Below are 8840 nucleotides of genomic sequence, written 5' to 3'. Positions count from 1 at the left end.
AAACCAGGCACAGATTCGAATCTTGTATTCTCTACGCTAATCCAGCACCTCTCTGTTGTATTAATGTTGTTTCTCTGTAGAGGGAATAAGCAACTTTTTTTTCTGCTTAAAAAACCTCATGGATCAAAGTCCCTTACAGCCACATCCTACAATTGTCAGTAAGCTGTGGGTGGACAGAGGAGAAAGCAGCAGTATTTGAGTAAAACACGGCAGTAGTGGGGCAGAGGGTGAGAGGCGTCGGCTTGTCTGATCAGCTGAGGTTGACTGAAGCTATCACTGTAAAGCATGTGTGCGGCAGCTCTGGAGGAGTACTGTGGGTCCATTTTTTGGGTGAGTTAAACAAGCAGAAAGACTGAAGAATTAATCCAAACAAACATATCAGACTAGTAACATACAAAGTAAATTGTATGGAAGGTATGTTGAGAATGACAGCAAACAGACATAATAGCAGCTCATAATACCATGTCAGGGACATGTTGATGTTGAAGTTGGTATTGAAGTTTGTGGTGGTTTTTTTTTTTTTTGAAAGATTACAATGACATTCATATCAATGATGAGTTTATGTATGTTTTTCACCACAACTGTATGTGTACTTATGACAAAGTGGAACTAGAGTACTTTTCAAAACCTTACTGTTTTAAAATATTTATGTAGAAAATAACAGGAAAAGGGATCTAATGACCCCACTCCCTCCAAATCCCTAAATGCTCCCGTCCCCTTCCCTTTTCAGTAGGTTTTCCCCCTAACACAGTTAAAAGAGCATGGTAAGACTTATGTAAGTCCTTCACTTTTTTTTCCTCTCTCAGGAGCTTATTTGCGCAAATTACAAAGCTTGATTCTCTAAATGATTTTGCTTTATCGGTTGAATGTTCTCATTGACTCACTAGAAAGCCTGTAGTGTACTTTTTGTAGAAACCAGGCACAGATTCGAATCTTGTATTCTCTACGCTAATCCAGCACCTCTCTGTTGTATTAATGTTGTTTCTCTGTAGAGGGAATAAGCAACTTTTTTTTCTGCTTAAAAAACCTCATGGATCAAAGTCCCTTACAGCCACATCCTACAATTGTCAGTAAGCTGTGGGTGGACAGAGGAGAAAGCAGCAGTATTTGAGTAAAACACGGCAGTAGTGGGGCAGAGGGTGAGAGGCGTCGGCTTGTCTGATCAGCTGAGGTTGACTGAAGCTATCACTGTAAAGCATGTGTGCGGCAGCTCTGGAGGAGTACTGTGGGTCCATTTTTTGGGTGAGTTAAACAAGCAGAAAGACTGAAGAATTAATCCAAACAAACATATCAGACTAGTAACATACAAAGTAAATTGTATGGAAGGTATGTTGAGAATGACAGCAAACAGACATAATAGCAGCTCATAATACCATGTCAGGGACATGTTGATGTTGAAGTTGGTATTGAAGTTTGTGGTGTTTTTTTTGAAGATCTTTCTTTCCTATACTTTGGAGACAAAAGGTTTAAGGCAAGTGTAAAAAGGGTAAAAAGCTGTTCATGTTATTGTGTCAACCCATTCAACACAGATTAAACAAACAAGAAGGTAATGATTTCTATTTGTCACAGCAACTATGAAAGACCTCTTCCAAATATGCAGAAAAGAAGATGATTAACGTTCTGGTTTCAGAGTTTCTGGTTTCAGAGACTTAATCAGTTGCACTTTATGGTTCCCTTGGAAGGGCAGCAGGACTTTGTTATGTATATGTGTTTGTTTGTATGTGTTCTTCAGAATGTTTCATATCTGAAGCGACCAGACCCAGACCTTCCACTATGTGTGGAACAGACAGTTCTTGTATGGATCCCCCTTTGTTTCCTGTGGCTCTGTGCCCCATGGCACCTGCTGGCTCTCTGTCAGAGTGCAAATGTAAACACAAAACAACTGTCCAAGCTCTACATCTGCAAACAGGTAAGAAATACTATCTAATAAAGACATCTTCATAAAAAATTGTTGTTTCAGTTCATAGCTTAGGTAGCTGTCTTCTAGTTTCAAAAGTTTAACTGTATACTGTAAAAAAAAAGTGCTTTACTGTAAAGTTTTACAGAATTTACAGGAAAAACAGAATTTCTGTTATTTTTAAATACATAAAATATGAATCAAATTACAATAAAATCACAGTATAAAATGACAAAATGACATTAAAAGTAGTTTATGTACTTTCACATGGATTTGTTGTCAGTTAACACATTTGTTGTGTTTTGATGGAAGCATTTGTTGCGCATTCTTTTTATCTTGGGTAAAAGAAGGATGTAGTCTGAATCCAAGTTTCTAATCATTTATTGCCTCAAGCAGTTCAAACCATAAGCATGTACATGGATCTCTTTCATTCAGAAAAACACAGTCTGCAAGCAGTTAGCTGTAACCAACTTCCTGAAAGAGACTTACCTTCCCTTAACATTACAGAGAATTATATATCAATTTGTGCTTTCAATTGGTCAAAACTGTTGGGATCTGTCCCCACTCCTCGGGTGAGAGCGGCTGGTGCCTGGCAGGGGCAGTGTTCCTGCTCTCCTGATGTGATCCTGCGCGCGTCAGCTGCCTGCCCAGCTGCCTGTGAGCCCAGGCTCATGACCAAGCCTGTGGTGCGCCACCATCGCTTGCCATGCGGTCGAGAAGACCAGCTTCACTGTTGCCACTGGACAAGCAGCCGGCGTGGTTCGTTGCATGGCTGTGGTGAGGCTGACACACCCGAGCTGCATTAGCTTGTCACGCCTCCCCTGCCTATAAGGGCGAACAAGGTCCTGAAGGATATTGTTGTTGGTGTGTGTAGATGTGTACAGCAACCAAGCGTAAATAAGTGTTTAAAAGCATTAAGATGTGGGCGGTTCCATCGCTCTCCTGTCACAGACTTGTTGGTGTCAAAGGGTATTGTAAAAATGTGAGTTTGAATAAGCTTTCTGAACTTTTTAAGGAAATTCTGAAATTGTTATAGTTGTGGTGTTTCGGTGAAAATCCTAAAAAGTCATCGAACTATATGGAAAGTACAAAGTTACCGTAGTCCTGATTGTAGTCCTGAATTTTCCTTCAGTGTTTCCTCAATGTGCTCATTCAGTGTTCTTCATTCTGTAAAGTTCTTGTCTCCCCGTTTCAAATTATTGTTTCCCTGTGTTTTTTACGTTAGTCATTTGTCTCCTGTATCTTGCAATTAGTTTTGCTTTCTTTTTAAGCTGTGCCTTTTTCTCCAGCTATATCTGCTTCGCTTAATTCTTATGTGTGGTTTTTAAAATCTAATTCCTTTGTTCTTTGTCAGGTCATTTGTTAACCTGCTTTCATGAGCTCCAAGTTCTCTGAAAAAGCTTTTTGCTGTTAAATTTTCCCCCTATGGACTGTAATCATCCTAACTGAAGATTAGTTTTCACTAAAGGTTTCTCAGTATTGCATTAACATTCCCCTCTTTCCACACTTCATGCTAGTTCACAAATGCACAAATGCAGAAAAACAGCTACACAATGAAATACACAATCAGTACATATATGACTCATTTTACAGACTGCGCCTTTGCGCTGGACTATCTATCCAACTTGAATGGAATGGCTGTACCATCCAGTGATACCAGTTTTGAAAGGGACTCTACCAAAAATTATAATAAAACCTGCAGACAAACGGTGAGCAGTAGCTAACATTCTTCAATAAAAACCAACAAAACCAAGCTTGATGAGAGCAGTCATCGCAGGGCAAACGACCGACAGAGCCTCTCCCGAACCCAGCACAGCCCTGAGTTGTGGGCGGATCGATCCAAGTATCGATACCAAGTCGGCATCGGTATTGGATCATTACTAGCGTGGTGAGATTGATTCTTTACTTTACGTTCCACTCTCGTTTGCAATGCTGTGGTTTCGGCAAAGATGAAACAGCCAGGTCACCAGACTCGCCACACCTGTATCAGCGCAGAGCAGACACACATTGCTCCCCTTTTGTGTTTAAATGTTGCGCCGTCACATGACGTGACTTAGACGCATTGGGTCTTGTTAAGTTGTTTACATATCATTTATATTTTTACCAGTTCTTGTTGTTGTTGTTGAGAATTTTAATTGTAATTTTTGTTGTATAGTTTCTCAACAGCACTTGTTTGTTTTAGTTTGTTTACTGGTTTGCACTTTTTACTTAAGATTTTTCTAGAAAAAAATTGATCATATTCATTTTCGATAAGCATTTTCTATTTAATTATAAAATTTGTCCTAATTATGCCCTGGGAACACTTAAGGTCATGAAAATTAATTGAGATTTAGCAATTCAATGACGCATCCACCTTCTTTATTTAAAAGTACCGATATCAGTATCGGTATCGATATCGGTATCAGCGATATTGGCCCCTATTTACTTGGTATTGGATCGATACCAAAATATGCACTATCAAACACCACTAGTTTAAATACTCTTGTTGTCAGCTGTGTTGGAAATGGTCCCTACTTCTCACTTTGACTTTGGATGTGCCTTTTGGATGATTTCCTTCCGTAACACTGCACCTGTAATTTTAAAATGAAAACTACCCCAGAAACCCTCTTTTGCCATATGTTCCTTGCCATGTGTCAATTTAACACAATTAGAGAAGCACAAGAAGATATGTGCATTGTCTCTTTAAAAAATTCCAGGGCTTCTCCCCTGGAGTAGATCTGCTCCAGGCCTGTATCCCTATGTTAAAAAAACATTATCCAGTGGTGTGTCCTGCTGTAAATCATGTGATTAAATCATATGATTAACCATCTGCTGTGGAAAAAGTGACATGGATGTTAGCACAGTGCATTTCATCATCTGTTTGCACACTTTCTCACAGTGACCTTTGCATTGTAAATATGATGTCATGAATAACACACTGCTGGTAAGTACACACAGAATTTGGCAACTGAAAAGTTAAGTCTGCATGGCCCACAAGCTCATGCGACCCTAGTATGGCGCTGTCATCTTCCTGCTCCTGTAAAAAAAACCAAACACAAAAACATACATACATCCACCCTTTCCCCCACTGTCTGGGTGGAGTAGGTGCAATCTTGAGGACATTTGTCCCCACTAGGGATGGGCATCGTTTAGGTTTTATCCGATACCGGTGCCAAATCGGTACTTTTGAAACGGTGCCGGTGCTCAAACAGTGCTCAAACCGGTGCTTAAAGAATGGAGAACACAAAATTGGTCCAAAAACCTCTCATGTTCAGCTGTTTTTTTGTAAAAAGATAACAATGTTAGCCTTTTCTGCAGCTATGGGGCATATATGGTATCACTCTTGGCTGGAAGCAGTGCTTAAACAATGGAAAAAACACAAACTTTGTCCAAAAGCCTCTCATGTTCGGCTGTTTCCCTCTTTTTCCTTTGGTCATTTTAGCCTTTTTGGCCAGGGTGAAGGGAGTATCTGCCATCAAACAAGAAGACAGCCGCATGTAGCTATGATGATGTTTGCTAGTTCACCTTACGTGCATTAATGTAATAACGTGGTTAGCCTACTCAACGTAAATTACACACGAACAACATTAAGCTACTCACGCAGAGAAGAACGGCTGCTGCTGCCATCATCATTCTCATAATTTCTGCTACACTGGCAGGGCTAGGGGCCAGGACTCTCCTCTTCGGGTTTTTGGGTATGTTGCTAACTCCGGGTCCGATAACAGGCACCACACCCGCAGTAGATGTGCTCGGTGTGAGGTCTCGCAGCAAGCTATCAAATACGGCGCATTTCTCACCTTTAAAAAAACCGCTATGCGTCGCCTGGTGTTTCATCAGATTTGAGGTGTTACCAGTATCACAGTATCAGCTTAAAGCACTTGTTGCAGGCTGCTGAGTTTGCATATTTTGCTGTGAAGTACAGCCAGACTTTGACCGCTTCGCCTTGGGCATTTTTAATCTGTAGCTCTGCTCTAAAAGAACGTACGTACCTGGCCCTGCCTACTATCCTCGGAAACGTAAAATGATTGGCTAGAAGTGTATCACAGCTCAGGAAAAAAAAGCACCGAAATAAAGCACCGAAATGTGCGCTGCTTTTCGGTCTGGTTACTACCATTTATGTCAGAACGACACCGGTGCCCATCCCTAGTCCCCACTGTCAGTCCAGTCAGTCTCCTCATGTTTATTGCTGATAGCAGAACTTCTTGTGCCGCATACTTAAGTTTCAGCAATATGACATCATTTCAAAAGGAAAAAGGAGAATTTAGAATGAAGAATTCTAAATTTAGAAGTTAGAATTTCAAAACACTTTCATCCACCAGCCACACACTTCACACAACATTAATTGTCTATTAGATATTGAGTCTCTTCCCATGTAACCAGGTGTGCCTGGTAAAACATCCCCCACACATCAGGAACAAGAAACTCAATAATCTATTAGAGTTGGCACTTACTTATTTAAGCCCTCTACAGCATTCTGTTCAACTCAGTTCAATCATCTTTCCCCAACATATGTTGTTCCTAGAGTATTTAAAAGTAGAATGGGAGGGAGAGCCTTCAGTTTTCAGGCCCCTCTTCTGTGGAACCAGCTTCCAGTTTGGATTCGGGAGACAGACACTATCTCTACTTTTAAGATTAGGCTTAAAACTTTCCTTTTTGCTAAAGCATATAGTTAGGGCTGGACCAGGTGACCCTGAATCCTCCCTTAGTTATGCTACAATAGATGTAGGCTGCCGGGGGATTCCCATGATGCATTGAGTTTTTCCTTTCCAGTCACCTTTCTCACTCACTATGTATTAACAGACCTCTCTGCATTGAATCATATCTGTTATTAACCTCTGTCTCTCTTCCACAGCATGTCTTCTTTCCTGTCTTCCTTCTCTCACCCCAACCGGTCGCAGCAGATGGCCGCCCCTCCCTGAGCCTGGTTCTGCCAGAGGTTTCTTCCTGTTAAAAGGGAGTTTTTCCTTCCCACTGTCGCCAAAGTGCTTGCTCATAGGGGGTCATATGATTGTTGGGTTTTTCTCTGTATCTATGAAGCACCTTGAGGCGACTTTTGTTGTGATTTGGCGCTATATAAATAAAATTGAATTGAATTGAATATAATAATAGTCTGCTAGTTTATATATCACTTCTCATCCCACTAAGTGAACCGGACAAGATGATAATAACAGAAACGCATGCTTAAAATACTATCTGATCTTCATGAGCTTTATTGCATGTGTGTCTGTGTTAGTAGGATTAATGCATTTATACTTATTTTTGTCATTTTTGTGTACCTCTCCTCTTTGCGGTGCTCCAGAAACTTTCTCAATTCTACACTCCAAGGCAGTTGTTTTTTCTCTCCAGGCTCCTTAACCCAATTTCATTTCCCACACTAAAACAACAGTGTTCCTCCATGTGTCCTCCCCCTCCTGCGGTCTCCTCTCCCCAACCTTGCAGCAGTCCAGTGGCACTCAGTTCTCTTCAGCTTTTTCCTGTGTATTGCCACTGTCTCTTCCATTGGCATTTTACTCCAAACGTGGCAAATGTCAAATTCGGACAGTCTTCCCAAGGTACATTCACATAGTGCAGTTGCAGCTTGTTATACTGTGAGTGAGAGTATTGCAATTACAATTGTAGCGCCTCTACTCAGGACCAGTACACTCTCACTTCAAATAGAGACCCTAGACATCTTTCTAGGTTCAGGAGGAGGTTTTGTTTTGGAGACTCACAAAAGGAGTTGGCTTGGAAGTGAATAACTGGGACCTTTATTGCCTCAGTACCATTTATACACATATACAACACAATAACCCAAATTGCACACTAATAGTGCATTTTTAAAGGTGAATACATGTAAAACAAAACAAAATAAAGACATTTAAATGGAAGATTTATACTGAACAGTATCAGAGCTCTTTGGAATGAATGAAAACAGATTAAAGTGTTCCTGTTGTCCAGTCTGAATTGTCCAGTCTGAATTGTCCTTTAAAGTCGTTGAAAACCCAAACAGGTGTACTGTAGGGGAATTGTCAGTGTGCAAACCCTATTATCCGGGTAGGAAAAGTAGTGCATAGGGCTTATCTGTAATCCAGGGTTGCTTGAATCAGTTTCTCAGGCAAATCCCACAATCCGATCGCATGGCTGGCCACACCATTTCACGATCATCCAGGATCTCATTTGGGCTGTTCTCGCCGTCAGTGGTTCTCCAGAATCCTTCTAGTAGTTCAAAAAAACCAATCTACACAAACAGTGCAGAACAATCAATTTCTTTTCCCATTTTGTGTTCTTAACATGAGCTCATTAACTTCTTTTCCAAATGTATTAATCACAAATGGCGTTCCCTTTAGCTTTACCAAGTTACAAGAGTTACAGTAACTTGTTTGTACCAGTATCAACAATTTTATCAAAATTACATCACAACAAAGAACATCAGCAGCTTAAACTGTAATGTAAACAGTCATAGCAATGAAAGCGACATTCATCCTTAAGGCTTACAAGCAAATGTAACTTAATTCAGTGCAAATACTATTAAACTTGAAATATGCTCATATCTATTAAGACATAACCATTCTAATATAAACAGAGCTATTGCTTCTACTTGAATACCTCCCCGATCGGAATATGGCTTCAGCGGGGTGGGGTGGCTAACAGCTATTAGCAGCTAGCATCGCATCTAGCATCGGCATCGTTTAGCTCAAAGCATTCAACACTTATAACACACTGTAAAGAACAACAGGAGAAGTGAAACAACACGCCAGATTCTCATAGCTCCCGATTGGTTTTTGTTCAAAGGTTTCTGAGCTGAATCGGCTAGTGAAATACATTATCTAACTTAACAGGTAGCTAACGAAAGCACGTGACTCACCGGGATTTTCAGACACAAATAACTTGACAGACGTTATTCCCTTTGTGGTCAGAGTTTGGGGCCTAATAAAAGAGTACCTTATTAGCATTTATACGTAAAACAATCTGGTCTCATTAACCG

At 40.5% G+C, this 8840-nt stretch overlaps 1 protein-coding gene across 1 annotated transcript in view; it reads left to right on the top strand.

The window, feature by feature from the left end:
• The first annotated feature begins 505 nt into the window (after window positions 1-505).
• Window positions 506-8840, top strand: part of LOC146620001 (ATP-binding cassette sub-family C member 2-like) — a 42684-nt gene continuing 34349 nt past the window's right edge. The window contains exons 1-2 of the mRNA XM_085369924.1: window positions 506-1242; window positions 1733-1909. Coding sequence (XP_085226050.1) covers window positions 1198-1242; window positions 1733-1909 — 222 coding nt within the window. The 5' untranslated portion in view covers window positions 506-1197. The remainder of the gene's footprint in view (window positions 1243-1732; window positions 1910-8840) is intronic.

The sequence above is a fragment of the Diplotaxodon limnothrissa genome, linkage group LG13, assembly GCF_057381915.1.
Source record: "Diplotaxodon limnothrissa isolate DT_005_m linkage group LG13, D_limnothrissa_male_GT1.1, whole genome shotgun sequence".
Taxonomy (NCBI): Eukaryota; Metazoa; Chordata; class Actinopteri; order Cichliformes; family Cichlidae; genus Diplotaxodon; species Diplotaxodon limnothrissa.
Note: the sequence above shows the minus strand (reverse complement) of the source record. Positions and strands in the feature narration are given on the sequence as shown.